General features: G+C 36.8%; 1 protein-coding gene across 1 annotated transcript in view; it reads right to left on the bottom strand.

Moving 5' to 3' along the window:
• The window catches only part of LOC150110533 (ADP-ribosylhydrolase ARH3-like), a 168497-nt gene extending 149443 nt beyond the window's left edge, over positions 1 to 19054 (bottom strand). The window contains exons 1-4 of the mRNA XM_090400485.1: positions 18892 to 19054; positions 9069 to 9174; positions 5372 to 5389; positions 733 to 946 (exon numbers count right to left, since the gene is read on the bottom strand). Coding sequence (XP_090256611.1) covers positions 733 to 946; positions 5372 to 5389; positions 9069 to 9174; positions 18892 to 19054 — 501 coding nt within the window. The remainder of the gene's footprint in view (positions 1 to 732; positions 947 to 5371; positions 5390 to 9068; positions 9175 to 18891) is intronic.
• Positions 19055 to 19559: the final 505 nt, after the last annotated feature.

The raw sequence follows: 19559 nt of genomic DNA, 5'->3' as shown, positions 1-19559 counted from the left end.
GCTGTGATCTGGAGAAATAAGTCCTACAGCATTCGACAGGAGAAAAGCCTTGGCAACGACCGGAAGAAATAGCCATGACGATAACCAGAAGAAAAAGCCCTGAGCCAAGGGCTATAATCTTCTTTTATGCAAAAATGTCATCCTTTGTTCTCTATTGCTGTCTTTTTGGGATTAGCCTCTAGCAATGATGTCAATTCTGCCCGATTGGTCAACAATGGTTGACCTTGCAACGTTGGTGTTTCGCCATCACTAATCCAGTATAATCCCTGCTTACAGCTATACAGTCAATGTATATGCACTTTTAGTAACATCTATTTACCACATATAGTTTTTTCATTCCACTTTCAATATTATTAAATACTCAAAAATAAAAAAATTAGAAAATTGGTTGCGAAAAATAACCACAGCAAAAATTTTTCTGCAAGAGATTTTACACTAATTAATATAATAAAAAAAGGTGAAAATAGTAGTAAATAGTTTTCCAAAGATGAATGTAATGTGAAGAATACAAAAAACATAAAAATAAATGTTGCATGTAAACATTAAGCCAATGCAAACAGTATAAATATGAGGTTTTACTCTATTTGCAAAGAAGAATTTTAAATAAACCACGTTATTATTATTATACGTTATTATAAACATGTTATACAATATGAAAAATGATTAAAAAACTAATTCCATCTATATTTATAGTCATCTCAGAGAAATGATTCAGTGTGCTAATTTACTGACCTCAACCATCTCATCTTTGGATGTCCCATAACAAAATAGTGGTAATGGTGAAATTCTCATGGCTGCTCCATTGCCAAATGACCCTGCACCACGAAACTGCTCTCTTGATGGCTTATATACATCTTGGTAATCACTAGCCTTTAATGCTTCAAACACATGTACAACATTTGATCCATAATTGAGATTTGGTTCATTAAAATATTCCACTGTGAATCTGAAGAAGAATAAAATTCTTAAGTGATTACTCGATTATAACAAACAATATAAAGTTTTATTATCATCCTATAAATAAAAAAATAAAAAAATTAGGATGTAGAGAACTACTGTTGAGAACGCCCAAAAACTCTCAAAAAGGGATTATCACTCAAGCAAACCTCTCTTTTCAGTGGCTAAGATACAACACTTGATAACAGACGTAAGAAACAAAACATATGTGATGTGAGTATAAATGTGCAGTGTTTCTGATCATCCATGCAACCAGTGAAAAGTCAATAGCAAAAGAGTTAAGAAGAACTGACAGATCTCCTAAAACAATTAAGAAACTACATTCTGGCGATATCTTTGTGGAAACATCATGTCAGCAACATTCTGAAAAAAAGTGCTGAGAACAACACCAATGGGTGGAATAGCAATCACATTGCACCTCATAAAACACTCAATTCTTGTAGAGGAGTGATATCAGAATGGGATCACTTGATGTTCCTGATGAGGAAATATGTTCAGAGGTTTAAAGATCAGGAAGTGACAGGTATGAGGTGTATCCTGATACATAGGAATGGTCACCTAGTTCCAACCTCAACATGCCAATACAAATGAATGAAGTCGTATCACTGAAGGAGTGGTCATTATTGTGAAATCCTTGACAATAATGACCACTCCTTTTTGAATAATACACTACTTTCTTCCATATGGTTACCAACTCATGTTCTGCAGGTGATCTTATAATTTGTTTCCCTACCATTTTTCTACAGCTCATGTGGGATGTCAAAGAGAACATATACTGAAGCAATCGTTTTCCTGTTATTTGCATGATGTCTTTGCAGGAACCATGTTCTCCTACACAGATATCCATGTGGTAAATGAACCAGCCTTACTGGAATTTTTTTTTTTATCTTGCAAATATTAATGCTGATACAGTGATGTCAAACACCTATCAAAGAAACAGTAAAATATGTAACAGATTGTATTTTCCAGGCAGCAACAGTCGCAATTCTGAAAACATCATCTCAATTTCCACTCTATCCAAAATCTTGGTGAAACTCAAGAGTGCCATGCAGCCAAAAATGCTACGAAAATCAAATAGCATTAACAAAATACTTTTCAAAATTGATTGAATGTCGTGAGTGTAATATGTATGCATGGCAGAGTGTAAGGGATGTGTCTGTGGAGAGAACTGACGTGAGACGAGGGAGGAAAGGTATGGATTTGTAGGAAGTGCGATATATTATTAGACCAAGGAGGCAATAAATGCAAAGCAGAGTGAAAAGATAAAAGATGGCATAAATGAAAGAAATGGAAAGGAAATGAAAGCTAGCGGAAACTGAGAGAGTGAAAGAATGCAAGAATATAGAAACAAAAGGTAGTGTAAGCAAGAATGTAGGAGGGGGAGAGAGAGTAAAAGTGTTGAAGAAAAGAATAGCATGACTGATGCAAAGAATGAAGAGTTGGCTGCAATGAAGGAGACAACTTGGTTGCACGGAATGATGCATACGGTGAAGCAGGAGCTAGAGCAAATGTAAAAATGTCTGCAAATGGATCACCTGATAACAGAAAAAAAGTGCAAGATAAGAAAAATGAGGCTTGACCAAGAGAGAAAGAAAAATCAAGGAGTGAGTGTTGATGCCAATTCACTCATAAAAGGTGTAATCAATGAGAGTTTGACAAAATCATGCTTTCCTGGTGTGAAAATTAATGATGTTAGTGGGACTATTATAACACAACTCATACCCAAAAGATAAGGGTGAGAGAGTTAAGACAGTGAGTTTTTTTGTTACGGTATGACAGAATAGAGCTGAGAAGGAAGGCTAAAATAGCAAATGATTCGATGTAGTTTATGCAGGAGGAGTGGTGTGGAGTTTGTGGATGTGTGGAGTGAGTTTGAGGTGAAAGGACTTATACAAGAAGGATGGTTTGCATCTAAATGGATTTGGTGTTTGGAGACTGGAAAAAGTGTTGTTGAATGAAGTGAAAGTGGATGTGCAGAATCATTGGAACTTTTTTTGGGGGGGGGGGAGTTGTTGAGTGGGTATGCATACATCAGTGAGGCAGTTACGTGTAAGAATGTGTACAATATGCCTAAGTTAGTACCACTGGTAACGAACCAGAATGGGATAGTTAGCATAAAGCATCAGGATAGCAGTGGGTCAAAGGGGCTTTTGCACTTAATGTACACTAATGCCAAGAGCATTCAGAACAAGCAGGAGGATTTATGACATTGGTTAGCTCACCCTGACTAAAGGTTATTGGCATTTGTGATACATGACTAACAGAATATGATATAGTTAGTGGGACAGAATGGGAAGGGTGCTGCGTGTTCAGGGAGGATAGAGAAAAGAATGGAAGGAGGAATGTTACTGATCATATCAAAGAGAGTAGAAGTTCAACTGCAGGCCAATGAAAATAGCATATTTGAAGCTATCTGGTATGAGATTGAGGCCAGCAGAACAAAATATACAGTTGAATGTTGCTATAGTTACAATGAGCAATAGTTAATTAAGGTTATAGACCAAAGGATGAAAAAGATGATGGGATAGTATGCATCAGCAAATAAACTCAATGAGTGGAGGAGAGGTAATTATTATGAGGGATTTCAACTATGGGAACATAGGTTGGAAGGAGGAGGGGACACATGAGAGGAAGAAAATGAATTTTATGCAGTTACTAAAGGATAATTACCTGAGACAGCATGTAATGGAATATACTAGGAGTTCAAGGATGTTCAATCTAGTAACTGCATCTGAAAATTTGTCTATAATGAATATGACTGTGTTGCCGCCAACTGGTGAGAGTGATCATATAGTCTTGCCCTGGGAGGTGGCCAAATGTGTGGAATTTTCAGTTAAGACTGGTATATGTAGAATTACAGGGCTGATAAGTATGACAAGCTTAGGAGATTGCTTGGATTGGTGCCATGGCATGCAAAACTGCAAGGGCTGGATGTTGATAGTCCATGGGAAGTGGTAAAGGAGTGTTTGAGAAAGGTAATGGCAGACTGCATACCTAGAGTCAGGAGAGTAAATCAAGTGGGAATTAAATGGATGAATATCATCATCAAGCTGGAGCTACAAAAAAAGAAACAATTGTGGAAGAAATTTAAAGAGAAATGTGACCAGCAGGCACATGAACAGTACAAGGCACAGGCCAGAAGGGTAACTAGTGTGGTAAGAAAGGCAAAAGTAGATTATGAAATGAAGTTAATAATGCAGGCTAAAGATAATCACAAACAGTTCTTTCAATATGCTGCAAGTAAAAGAAAGAATGTATATGGCAGAATGATTTTAATGAATGCTGATGGTAGGGAGGTAACTGAATCAGTCAAAATAGTATAATTACTAAGTGAACACTTTGCAAGTATATCATCGAGGTGGTGATATTGCAAGAACGAGAGTGGCAAAGACTTATATCGGAACTAAGGCAAATTAAATGGAGATGCAAAGCATATTACAGAACCTTAATGTGAATACAGCTATGGGATTGGATGGTATATCAGATCGAGTGTTATGTGTAGGGGTGAGGGAACTCTCAGTGCCTTTGACCATATTGTTAAATGTAAGTCTCAGCTCTGGGTTAGTCGTGAGAGAATGAAAAGAGGGGAAAATAGTTCCATTGCATAAATGAGGCTCTAAGACTGATGTAGCAAATTACTGACTGATCAACATATCAGGAATTGTTGTCAAAGAATTGGAGAAGTTGGTTAAGAGCAAAATACAGGAATGGATAGAAATGGGATAATGTATAGGGGCAGCATGTTTCGTGAAGGTGGGTCATAACTCAGCAACTTGCTCACATTTTATAATACAGTGATAGCTGAGTTGAATAAAAGTAATGGGTTTGCAGTGATACTGCTGGATTTTGCAAAGGCCCTTGACAGGATACCACATGGAATTCTAATCAGTAAACTGCAACACATAGGGATGGATATAGGGTTGGCGAGATGGACAGGAGTTGGAGACATAAAGAGTATTCAGGAATAGAGTCCAAAAGAAGGCCTGTGACTAATGGTATGTCACAGGGTTCTATTCTTGGACTGCTACTGTTTAGTTTGTTCATTAATGATATAGGAAAGGATCTGAGTTATTTACTCAGATATTTACTGAGTTCAGTTCAGTTATTTACCAAGATATACATTCAAAGTGTAGGTGCAAGATATACATTCAAAGTTGGATAGAGCAATAGTTAATACAGATGATGTCAAAATTTTGGGATGATTTAGATAGACTGGCAGATGGGATAAAGGAGAATGGATGTCAGTTTAACATGGCAAAGTGTAAGGTTATGCATTTTGGGGTGAAAAGATTATCACGGTGGAACTGCACTCTAGGAAATTTATGAAGCCATGGACTTGGGAACATTAGTGGATAGGGAGTTAAAGTTTAGGGGGGCACATAGCAAAAATGGCTAAAGCAGCTCATCAAATTACTTGGTTACCAAAGAATACTTTGACGAGCAGAGACGAGCAGGTTATTGTTCCTCTTTATCGAGCCCTGATAAGACTTCTCCCCATCTTGACTACTGAGTGCAGATCTGGCCTCAGGGTTTCTTGGTGTAGAGTAGCAGGTGGAGAGGATCCAGAAGCAAGTGACCAAAATGGTAGCCGGTCTAAGGAACGAACATTACGAGAACAGGTTGAAGATTTGTGGGTTACAGAAACTAATTGATTCAACTTTTTTGTGTGTGGAGTATGTGTGAAACTTTTTAATTTCCTTTTTCATAAAGTAAAATCAGGGGTGCAAGATATACACGACGGCGAGTTATATTTGAGTAAATAGTATCCCACACATCAAACTTAATAGCTTTAAAATATGCTCAGGCCGAAACACATTATGTGAGACATCACAGTCAAAAGCAATCTTGCATCCAATTTACATCATAGATTAATCAAACAATCAGTACTAAAACTGTATGGAATAATTAACCTATCTAACCACGCTCTAAACAAAGATGAAATCTCTATACTTAACAAAGGTTTAAATTTTGCTATAGCACCAAAAACGATAGACAAACTTGAAGTTATTTGTAATATAGAAAGAGGCTTAAGATTCGTACCTAATAACATAGCAGACAAAATACGTATAGAAACTGCGAACATTTTAGACCATAACAAAACAATAACAAGCAACATAACTAAACACGAATTAACAGCGATAAAATCACTTAAAACAAATCTGAACATAGTAATAACCAGAGCCGATAAAGGAAATGCCACTGTCATTTTAAACCATACCACTTATATTGTAAAAATGAATCTGCTGGTCTCTGACAATAACACATACAAACTAGTTAACTACAACTCAACTAACAGAACAAAAAACAAAACAGAAAAACTACTTAAATCAACTACCACATGGCCCGAAGATACAATCAAAAAACTGTTCCCTCATTACGTGCACCCTCCTAGAATTTACGGGCTACCAAAAATTCATAAAGAAAACACCCTGCTAAGACCTATCATTGAAGGAATTGATAGCCCGACATATCACTTAGCCAAAAAAATTAGCGGCAACACTCAAGGAGTTGGTAGGTCATTCCCCTTCCTATACCAAAAACACACAACACTTCATAAACATCATCAAAGACATTACATAAGAAAAAGATGATTTATTAGTCAGTTTTGACGTCTCTGCCCTCTTTACAAATGTCCCAATCAATGACACAATCCTTCTCCTACAGAACAAATTCCCTCCAGATATCACGGTGCTTTTTGCGCATGTATTACGGTCGGGTTACTTTGTATGGCAAAACGCCTTCTACTTACAAAAAGAAGGCACAGCCATGGGCTCGCCATTATCCCCCCCCCCCCTATTGCTAACTTTTACATGGAACATTTTGAGCAACTTGCCCTAGATTCCTCCCCTCTAAAACCCAAAGTCTGGCTTAGATACGTTGACGATGTTTTCGTGATCTGGTCCCATGGCTGCCAGACATTAGACACATTCCTTAGCCACCTAAACAAACAACACAAGCGCATACAGTTCACAATTGAAATTGAAAAACACAACACACTTCCATTTCTAGATACACTTGTCACACGTCTTCCCTCGGGCAATCTTTCCTTCACTGTTTACCGAAAACCGACACATACGGGACAATATATACACATAAACTCATACCACCACCCAACACAAAAACTAGGTGTCATCAACATGCTAAAAAACAGAGCTCAGATGATTTGTTCAAGTGAACAGGCACTGAAAGACGAGTTTAAAATTATCAGTAATAACCTACAAAAAAACTGATACAGCCAAAATACTATAAACAAAATTCTCTACAAAACCATAATAAAAAACAAAGACAAACCAGACTACAGTAAAACTATAACCATTCCCTACATTAAAGGAATATCAGACAAAATAAACAGATTACTACAAAAGTACAACCTCAAAGCCACCTTTAAACCTCCTGCAAAATTAAAAAACCTACTCAACTCATCCAAAGACTCACTCCCTCCACTAGCTCACCCTGGAGTATACTGGATCTATTGTACTTGCAACATACCATATTTAGGAGAAACAGGACGCACTATTCCTATTAGACAAAAAGAACATAAACGACACATTAAATATAATAATTATGGTGAAGCTGGACTTTCTGATCATGCCCTGAATACCTTACACAGAATTGACTGGAAATCCACCAGCTGTCTACATCACACTAGAACATGGTATGAACAGAAATTCAAGGAAGCCTGTGAGATTATCAGCAACCACCCCAATCTGAACAACAATGATGGTTTAAAAATCACAAACATTTGGAAGGAATATATTCAACCTTCCTCACCAAGAACAACTATAAACAGGACTGTAGAAATTCCAGTTTTGTAAATCAAAAATAAGAATTTTAATACTAAAAATAGGACACCAATTGTTTCTGAAAGAAAACCATCTAAAAGAATGTTTATCCCTGTTATTGTAAAAATAGAATTTAGCTTGATGTAAAAATTTATTTTATTTTATTTTTATTTTATTTTTTATTTTAATTTTAATTTTTATTTATTTTTATTATTTTTTTATTTTATTTTATTTTTTTCGCCAGAGGTCATGTCAGTAGAATAACGTGATCAAATCATTGTTTCTCTAGCTTACAGTTAATGATGTAACTCGCTTGTTCTGTATACTTATGTACGCTTCAGATGATGATCTTGATGTGAAGACCAAAACAAGGGATAATAAAAAAAAAAGTTTTTTTTTAACACAGTTGTAAATTCCATATAATTTTTAAAATGAATGCTGATCACCGTGTAACCCTAAATGAAAGGATTACTGTAATCCATATTATTTTTTGATGAAGTTTTATGAAGAACTTTATTAATAGTATTTTTGTTATGGCCATTATTTATAAATGTGTTGCCAATAATCTTTCTTGTTTAAGAGCTTGTTGATTAGATCAAATTGTTATAGCTCTGTTTTTAAGGGTGTTAATGACTCCAAATTTGTGCAATGGGTGGTGATATAAGTTAGCATGTATATGTTGGCCAGTATGTGTTGGTTTGTGGTAAACCAACACATACTGGTAATGCTATTATAACCCTAAAATGTACCATAGAAATTGAGTTTAGTACTTAAAAAAGGTTTAATTTTTGTTGTAGGTTAATCAGTGGCTCAATGAACACCCAATTCAGTGAATAAAGTGACAAGGAAACAGCCCAGATCTTAATCTTTGAGAATTTGTGGTACCGATGGTAGTACTAAACACATGAAGTAATAAATACTAAAAAAGTGAATTTTTAGCTTTTAATGTTATTAAAACTGTGTAGCTGAAGTAAATTTTGATACCGCTATTTGTTTTTCCAGCGAAAATATCACTGTTCATTCCATTTTGAAATATTTGCATATTTGTCAAGTTTGTTGTCATTTAATGGTTATGTCACATCTTGTACTAAAAGGAGCCAAATATTAATCAAAAATAAAAATGTTATATTACTTTCAACATTATTTATGACAATTATTGTGTTATTATCCTTTATCAAATAGGTATTCAAATGTAATTACCAAAAAAAAAAAAAAAAAAACATGGTTACAGCAGGTGATGCAGTTTCTATAAACATGAGTGAATGTCATTAAATTGCATGCTACTTGTTATTAATTTTGAAGAAAGATGAAGCCAATAAAAAGTCTTACCTGACTGCCATATCTTTAGCATCAAATCCTTGTTTCTCAATTAAAGACTTGGCAAGGGACCAGGTCATTGCAGTGTCATCTGTATATGGATAAATCTGAATTTCACCTGTAAAACATGAAAAAAAAAATAATAATAAATCCTCTAACACCTATTATTGTTAAATGGAATGGCTAGAGCTCCTTTAGCTCTAATTCTTTTGGATGCTGGTGGGCAACTAGTTCCTACCCTACAGCCATCATTGGCAGTGTGCTCAACGGTGTCAAGGAATCAAGGCAACCAGAGAAGAGATGACAGAAGATGAGAGCTGCCATCTCATGGTCCTATAAAAGATGGGAGTGTATAGAAGAGAGAGAGAGATGAGAAAAAAATAGGAAAATTAGGGGAAGGGGGAAGAGAGAAAGCAGATTGGAAGACAGTATGGCAATGAAGTGAGGTGAAAAAATGAAGGAGATGAGAGTAACAGTTAGCATGAATGACATCAGAGGTAGCAAGAGATATGATATTGATGCTAAAGATAGTGCAGCAAAAATGTGTCAGAATGAAGACAACGAGATTATTGCTACAATATGATAATGTACAATGAAAGAGAACAGCAGTGATAACAAATGAGAAGATAGCAAGAATGTGTAGGAAGAGGTTTAGAATATGTAGAATATATAGATGTGTGGGCATTTGAGGAAAGAAGGAAGCTGTATGCAAGAGATGGATTACATTTGAACACAGAAGGATACAGCATTTGGAAGGCAGGCAGGTTTTCTGAGTAACTGAGTGTGTTAGCTGCACAGATTATCTCTATAAACTAAAGTTACAAGGGAGAAAGTTAGCAGGGATGGCCTCATGTAGGAAGAGTGCTTTGAGAAATGAGAGCATGCATACTATTCTGCAGTCAAGAGGAGTCTGCAATGAGTAATAATGATTATGTGAATGCTGATAATGCACTAATTTTTCCCACATATATGTGTCAATTGATTTACTGATCTCCCACCATTTTATGCAATCTCTTCAACATTGATTCTATAACAACTCCTTGTCAAACGCATATGTTTCTATCATATCAGCCTTCTTCTTCCTATCCACTATACTCTGTAAATTGCATCTTCTCAACCTTTCTTCATATGCAACATTCCAGACATCAGAAACTACCTTAGTCAGTTGCCTCCAGACCCTTTCCAACATCTCTTTGTCCTTTTGAAAACAAGTTGATCAAAATCTGTGCACAGACATCCATGAGAGGCCTAATCAAAGCTTTATACAATGGATCCAGAATCTCATTACTTCTACAGTGTCCTCTGCATCTTTCCCAGAAATTATGTTGTTCTCACAATTTTAGCAATGTGTCCTCTAAATTTTAGATCTTTATCTATCATCAAACAAACATCTCTTATTTCCCACACCTCAAACAATATATCCCCTCTAAGTATAAATACTATATCCCATCTTTGTTTCCCAAATTTTAAAACCTTACATTTTGCAACAGTGAACTGCATCCCCCCCCCCATGCCCATTCACTCAATATATATACAAGTCTTCTTGTAAGGCTACAACGTATGCTCTATTCCTCATATTTCGTCCAAACTTTGCATCATCTGCAAATAACTGAATATCTCCATCCAAATCTTCTCCAATATCATTAACATACAAGTTAAACAGAACTGGCCCTAAAACAAACCCTGAGGCACACCACTTGTGATTTGCTCTCCTGGATATTGCTTCCCATACACAACTTGCTGTATGGGAGAGCAACTGGCTGATATCAGATAGCCAATCTGCAATCTAATGCACTAGTCTAATATCCAAACCTAATTGCTCTAGTTTGACTATCAACTTATCATGTGATAATCTATCAAAACCCTTTGCAAAATCTAAGTGTACTATTGTGCGTCCATCTCCTTTATCCAGTGAAGCCATCAAGTTATTGTAATAACTAACTAGATTACTAAAACATGACCTCCCTTTAGCAAATCCATGCTGCCCATCAAATATAATGCCATTGTTGTCAACCCAATTCCTGATCCTGGTTCTTAACAGCCTCTACAACACTTTAACCACAACAACTGACAAACAAATAAGCTAAGCCTATAATGGGATGCTTGAGTTTTGTCCCTTATGAAGCAGCACAATCTTGCCTTCCTTCCACTGCTTTGAAACTTGACCCAGTATAATACTCACATTAAACAAATATGTCCAGGCAGCTGCCAACTCCTTGGCACATTTGTTCAAAATACATGGTTATTAAAACCAAGTTTGCTCAATTCCCCATATACCTCTTACAGTCAGTCTCTCCTCCTCATCATCAACTGGGATCAAACTCTCCATGATGTCACATTCACAAGAATGAAACACTTTATGAACAGTTCATTACATATCTCAACTATACCCTCTGCAGCAGTTGTTCTTATATCATTTTCTCCAAATAATGTCATTCTTATGTAATCATTATTTTTTTTTGCTAGCTACAAATCAAAAAACTCCTTAGGATTCTTTTTGGCTTCATGAGTTAACTACTGCTCGTACTTCATTTTTGCCACCCTTACCAACCAAGTCACTCTCCTTGCCTGTTCTTCATAATCCCCATGAAATTAATTATCACCACTCCTCCTATGCTACCTCCATAATGCCTTTTTCCTCTGTACTGCATGCTTAAGCTCTTCATTATCCATTTCACACCTACCTTATTTAACTTTCTGACCCTTGGAATACATTTAGACATTGGTTCTACTAAACAGTTATTAAATATCACCCGAGCTATACATTGATCTCCTTTCCAGCCAACCTCCTCATTCAATGCTAAACCTGCAAGCTGTCTCTTGAGCTTTTCATAATCATCAGCCTTGTAGTTCCACATATACTCTTCTTGCAGAAATCTTCACATGATTGGCAACCACCTGGGTAATCACTTCATGATCATCACCTCATTTATAACAACATCCTCTGATGAGATGATCAATCCAAAGACCCTCAATCCTTATGTGTTCTCTATTACATACTGCCTGAGGTAGTTGTCACTCAAAAATTCAAGAATCTCAATTTCTTTGCTTCCCATTGCTGTCTTTTCATCCAAATCTATATTGTTGTAATTAAAATCACCCCATAATGATCACCCTTTTGAGATTTGCTTGGCTAATTTGATTATACATTTCACGGTCACTACCATCCACATTAGCAGATACTATAACAACATCTAAATATTTCATTCTATCCACCTCTATCTCACACCATACTGCCTTAAAACCACTGGCACTAGTGACCTCTTGCATCACTACCTTTGTATGGACATAACTCTTTCTTTACCATCAATAGCACCCCCCCCCATTTCTACCCTTCCTATCTTCACGAAACACATATCTGTATTCCTCATCCAACTGTGTCTCACTCCATTTCTACCCTTCCTATCTTCACGAAACACATATCTGTATTCCTCATCCAACTGTGTCTCACTTATTCCAACACTTCTTGGGTGAACAGACTTAATTAATGCAATTCATTTGCCTTGCTTCTTATACTTCTAGCATTTGTATACAAACGTAACAGCTCATTCCTGGATCTTTAGCAAATTTCACTGATACCACCTGCCTCATTTCATCACTGTCACCTGGGCAACAGACTGACTACATTTCCTATCACACTACTATCTTTACTCCTTTTCAACAACTTCCTGATATCCAATCTTGCATGTTCCTAGTTCCCAGTTGAGTCATTTGTCCCTATTACCACTACCAACTCTTTTGTTCACTCATTTACTCCTCATATCCAACGCCTCAATTACTCTATTCATTTTACCTCCAGGAAAAGTGCATCTTCTCATTTACCACACCTCTAATAATCGAATCCCCCCATACAACGGCACTCACGGGTCTTTCGTTACATCGTTCATACTGATATCATTCGTTTTCATCATTTAAGCTCTTACATACATATCACAAATTCTCTTAATTTCACTCTGCATCCATTTCATCTCTTGTCTCATCTTAACCAACTCAGCTTTCAAACTTTGCATTACATTTTCACTCTCTCAATTTCATTGCCAGTTATACACAGTTGTTCAGCATCAACGTTGCTCATACACCTAACCTTTGATTGCACTCTGTTTTTCAACTTCCGCTACATTCATATTGCATTTGTCTTTCTTACCAACAATTGTTAAGTTCATCAAATTGCTCATTAGCTTTTTCAAAACTTCACCGGGTTTTTTTTTCCTGCTCTTTTAACTGTTCCCCCTTTTTCTATCAGACAAGCACTCATTCTCCAAAAAGCATTCTTGCTACTAACATTTTACATTCTACTAACAGAATAGAAATGGAAGGGGTACAGAGTTTTTTGCAAGGATAGAAAAGACAAGAAGGGAGGGGACGCTGCTGATGATAGCAGGGGAATTATGTACATAGGGTAGAATTGAAAGAGGGAAATAATGGCAATGGTTTTGAGGCAGCTTGATGTGAGATGGAAGTTGACAAGAAGGCATATTTAGTTAGATGTTGCTATAGGCCAGGTAACGTGGAGGTGGTGATGAAGAAATGTATAAGCAACTTGGGTTATTGAACAAAGAAAGGATCATTATTATGGGTGATTTTAATTATGGCAGTATAAATTGGAATGAAGAGATACTATCTGGGAATAAGGAAAATGAATTTCTTGAGTAGCACCAAAATGATCACATCTAAAACTCTCAGTCATTACGTTACCACCTTTGCATACTGCCTGAGATAGTCGTTTTTCTGAGTTGTTGAAAGAGAACTTCAAAAGAAGGGCACATATAATCATGATGAGTTTTAGATCTGATTATTTCATCAGAGGATGTAATTATGAGTGGAGATTTATAATTCCCTCCAGCTGGTGAGAGTGATCATGAAGACTTCTGTAAGAAAGGATATATGCGAAACTATAAGGTTGATGATTATGTCAAACTTAGGAGACCGCTTACAGTTATAGAATGGAATGAGGAATTGAGTGACAAGGAAATAGATGCTGTTTGAGAAATTACAAAGAAATACATAACAGCATTAATGTGTGAATGTATTCCAAATGTCAAAAGGGTGAATAAGGTAATGTAAATGGATGAATGAGGGGGATTAAGCACAGAATCTAGAAGAAGAAGACACTTTGGAGACATGACAAGATGAATAATAGTAATAATTAGTTGCATGAAGAGTATAAAGAGCAAGTCAGAATAACGACTCAAATGTGCAATACGAGCAGATTAATAGAGGTCAGCTTGCCTCTCACGATGAGTCCTTTGACTCCATGAAGGTCTGGTGTTAATAATAATTAATAATAATAATAAATTGTAGATCGGAAATTAATAATACAGTAAACGTAATCACATAGTGATATCAAAGCAGCCTGAACACTCCTTGAGAGTACATATCAGGAAACTGATGATGACGACGACATATGCCCAGAGAATTAGGAATAGAGGATATGAGTTTGTCTCACCAAATATTTGGTATAGGAGAAAATTGATTGACAGCTCTAACAGAGCTGGAAATCAAAGGGTAGAGCATTTTTCAGCAAGACAGGAAAAGTAAACAGGATGGTGGAGGATTAGAGATGAATTATGCTATCCCAGGGTAAAAAATCAGGATGGAAATGAAACTAATAGCTCAGAGAGTATATGGTAGAAGTGGATAGGACAGATATGTGTTAGGAAATTGCTATAGACTAGAAAAAATGAGATAGTGATAACCAAGAAATGTTTAGGTAAATTAGTTTGGCAAGTGAAAAGTGAGTAATCATTATGGGAATGTCAACTATACCAATATAAACTGTATGAAGAAGTAGTGTATAATAATAAGATACAGAATATATATATGGACTTCTTGAAGGACAAGATATAGGTGGATTGATATGGTAAAAAGTGCTTTAGATGATAGAAATATAAGATCTGATAATGTTGGAGTCTTGACAAGTAACAGACTGATTTGGAGGAAAATTGTAGATAGGAAGTTACTAATGATGTAAATTTTTCATGTAGTACTATTATATCCTGTACACCCCTTGAAGGCACATGGCAGGAATTTGATGATGATGATGAAATATGAGGATCAAGTGCTTCAATATAGGTAAGTAAGCTGTCACATGTGTGTAAAAAATGAAAGACAGCAAAAATAAATATGCAGCTAATAAATTTATTTCACATAAGTTTCAGTTTTTGTCTTTAATTTTTTACAAATGAGGATCAAGAGTTTTGGACTTGTTCATAACATCACCTAGCTATGACCAAGTGCAAAATAAAACTCTGATAACTGAGATATCATGCTTGTTTCCAGTGAGAGTAACCATGTAGTCCTGACCTGGAAGATGAAGAGGCATGCAGAAGTATCAACACAGAAGGAATGTCTGGAATGATATGATAGACAATTATAACAGACTTATAAACCAGCTAACAACAGTACAATGGATGAAAGAATTTGACGAATTTTTTATTAGTGCATCAGAAATACTTAATAATAAACTATTGTCAGCAATGGCAGATTGTATACCTCAATGAAAGAAGATAGTGATTTTGAGTAAAATGGGTGATCAGCAAAATTAAAAAAAAGAATTGCAGAGGAAAGAAATCATTTACTGTATATGTTCTTAAAACCAGTTTTTCTGTTTTGTACAATGAAAAACTCAAGTTTTTGGAAGGAAAAACCCTGCCACCTTTGTACAAGATGGCTAACTTGCCTTTGGTTGAAAAGCAAAGGTGAGTTGGACTACTGGACTTCAGAAAGTGAAGGATTGATTATTTTTTTGATACAGTGAGAACTGTAGCCATTAGATAAGAAGGTGTGGTGTATATGATTAGGTTCTGCTGTAAAAGAGGGCACACTGGAACAAAGTTTATAGGCTGTATTGATTAGTTTATAATGATACCATATTGTTGGGGGGGGGGGTAGAATGATGGGAAAGTTTTTGAATATATATACACACACACACTAAGGGGTCTCTTTCCCCCGGCACCTATGTCCCCCCCTCCCCCCGAGTTTCAGGCTGGTAAGCTGGTTCTCCATTGTTTTGAAACGTCCAAAAATTTGTTGTCTCATGAAGGCAAAAGCAGCCTTTGAGAATGATGTCTATTTTTCTATTGTATTTACTGGTATTAAGAAACTCATTATAGGTTTAGCCTTTCCAGACACCTTGGTAACACACACATACACACACACCCAAATGGTAACCTGTCCTTTTCAGTATACAAGAAGCCCTTTCACACAAGTATACACATTCATAAACTTTCCAATTATCTCCTTTCCTCTCAACAATATGGAATCATTAAACTACTAACTAATAAAGCCTATAAACTTTGTTCCAATAAGTCCTCTCCTACAGCAGAATTTATATATACCATATTGCCGGCCTGGTTGGCCGAGTGGTTAGCGTATCTGCTCTCCAGCCAAAAGGCTGCAGGTTCGAATCCCATTGTGGGAATGGATGTTTGTGATTGTCTGTGAAAGCACTAGTGGTGGCAGTCAGCAGTAGATGGCGTTGGTGTTAGATGAAGAAGGTTGATGGAGTAGTGAGACGAAGAGTTGTAGAGTTGATGCCCTTCCTCGATGAGTCTTTGGGTTCCCTGGAGGTGTGATATAATAATAATATACACCACACCATCTTATCTAATAGCTACAGTATCCACAGCATTAAAAAAAATAATCAATCCTTACACCAATCCTCAGTAGCGCACTCAGGATTTAATCTTAGAGGGGGCGTGAGCACTCAAGATTTAATCTTGGGGGGGAGGGGGGGAGAAGTTGAGTAGACGATTTGAGAATGCGCACTACATTGCATATGACCTATGACTAAATATAATAAATACATAGTTATGACTATGGTCAAATCAGTAATTAAATAAATAAGGTTCCATTAAACTTCCCAAAATATGGTAAACACTAATACTTTGAGATCCCAGTTTACACCTTATTCCACTAACAGATGACCACACAGAGGGTCAGTAGCACACTCAGGATTTAATCTTGAAGGGAGCAGAGCACTCAAGATTTAATCTTGGTGGGGACCCAGTTGAGTAGACAATTTGAGAATGCGCACTACATTGCATACAACTTATGACTGAGCATCTGCAGCAATTGCCAATACATGATATCCGTGATCTCCTCTGGCCCGGCTCGAGCAAACGAAGTAGAGCTCCATCTGCAAGAGCATTACTTTGTTCGCCTTGCGTTCACAGCGGCCGTGATTCCCGAGAGCTATAGGGTATTCTCACCTTATGTGACCGTAAGTAGTATTGAAACAGAAGACACGACATAAATTTTTTAAAAAAATGAATTTCAATTAGGAAAGGATTTTTGAAAATTTTTCTAGTTTTTTTTTTCCTTTTTCTTTTTTTTTTGGGGGGGGGGCCTTAGCTCCCTCCCTGGGTACACCACTGCAGAGGGTGACCCACCTAGTTAGGACTTGTCATGTCTATTTTTTTCACTTAGTTTTGTGTTTTCTTCAGGTGTGTGCGTACGTGCACCACGAGTCCAATATTGTACTCCTTGATGTCTCAGTGACTGAGACAAAATGCTGAAAGAATTAAAGATTATTTTGAATCCTATCTCAGTACTGTTTCAGTCCATTAAGCTTCTAACATGAATTTAATGGAAGTCCTGGAAATGAGACAAGCTCCTCAAAAGTGGAAGGAAGGTAAGATAGTGCTATTGCATAAAGGTGGTGGCAGCAGGATGGAGGTCTCGTCAGTGGGAGCAAGACCCAAAGGTGGTGATACTAAGGTGGAAGTAATGAAGTAGTCATATTTACCTATACAAGTTGCCTCACCTTCTTATTATTAGATTACTCTGAATTAGAGAAAGATGTTAGAAATATTTATCTACTTGAAAAAGAAAGATACTTTGAAGATACTTCAGGACTGAGGCAACTCATGGTAAAGGTGGACTAAACACTCATCACTTGTCTTGTCTTAGAGAGCTTAGTCCACCTTTACAATCTCTCATCATCTCCTTATCACTTGTCTTGTCTTATAGAACTTAGTCCACCTTTACCACAAGTTGTCTCAGTCCTGAAGATACTTCAGGTACAAACCTCGTTTGCTTACACTTGCATAAAGGATTAAACTAAATTTATTATAGTCTAACCAAGTGGGAAAAAAATTCCAGCATCTTTCTCTAATCCAGAATAATTTAATAATAAGGTGAGACACCTTTTGGCAACTCGTATGGGTAAATATGACTTCTCCATTATCCCACCTTAGTATCACCACCTCTGGATCTGGCTCCCACTGACAAGACCTCAATAAAGGTCGAAACTGGTCTGGGTTGTGACCTTTCTCTTAATGCACACCTCTGGATCTGGCTCCCACTGACAAGACCTCAATAAAGGTCAAAATCGGTCTGGGTAGTGACCCTTCCCTTAATGCATAGCATTATACATGTCGACAAGGAGATACTAAGACAGGTGATGAGAGCTTAATCCACCTTTACCACGAGTTGCCTCAGTCCTGAAGATACTTCAGACACAAACTTTGTTTGTTTACACTTGGATAAAGGATTAAACTGAATTTATTAAAGCTTCTCAACCATAAAACCGTAATATTGGAATTTCGAGAGGAGACATTCTTTTTCAAGCTTTGTCCAAACAAATTCACAAGAACTCGGAAAAGGAAGCATTACACAGATTAATATGAAACGCTAGGAATTCACAGTAGTATGAGACAGCAATAATTAGAGCAAACTTAGTACGTACATTTAAGTTTCACTGGATTCGTCTAGATCCAAACTATACCAGAAGTCTTGCTTCTAGCAGACTTCTGCCCGACAATATACTATAACATACCTATCATATATAATTATTGATAGTAATTCGCATCTCGCATTCTTCTAATATCCGTACCTGTTTCATCCTTATTCATTAACTTCTTGAAATGATCAGTTAATTCACTTTTGGAAACAGGAACATATTCGAACGGGCCACCTATACAATCACCTATCAAGCTGCCAATTAAACATCCCCGAAATTTGGCTGCCAGTTGAGAAGTAATGACAACAGAAGCCATAGTTTCGGAACGTGTTTTGTATAAAATATAAACGACAGCTAACCAGCGACGCAAGAAACCGACACTCCTGGTTGTTGTAGAAATACGGAAGACTAACCGGTCCCCCAACGGAAAAGGAAAGTAAGATTGTACGCCCACAGTTCAAAGAACAGTGGGCGCGTAGACTATTCTTGGTAGATTGCAAAAGAATATTGCATAATGTACTGACATTTCCTGATAACCTGATATGGCTTGATGGATAACAGTCCCATGGACTTCGATCCCTTAATCGGTATGAAATAGTCGTGTATTAAATGTTAGCGAGCACCTGGCTCACCCTATTTAGGGTTGTACGGAGGCACCAGAATCGATAAGCAAAGCAGCTTTAGGGCGCTTATGTTTCCACCTATCGTGTTCGTCATAATTAGATGACTCTTGAATGAGTTGATTTGGATGAACAGCTGCTTTGGAAAAATAAGCAGCAGCACTGTTATGGAGGAAAGTGGGAATATCTGGAATATCAGCA

This window comes from Typopeltis vanoorti, chromosome 1 (assembly GCF_054136105.1).
Source record: "Typopeltis vanoorti isolate ZY-2024b chromosome 1, IOZ_Tvanoo_1.0, whole genome shotgun sequence".
In the NCBI taxonomy this organism is placed as follows: Eukaryota; Metazoa; Arthropoda; class Arachnida; order Uropygi; family Thelyphonidae; genus Typopeltis; species Typopeltis vanoorti.
Note: the sequence above shows the minus strand (reverse complement) of the source record. Positions and strands in the feature narration are given on the sequence as shown.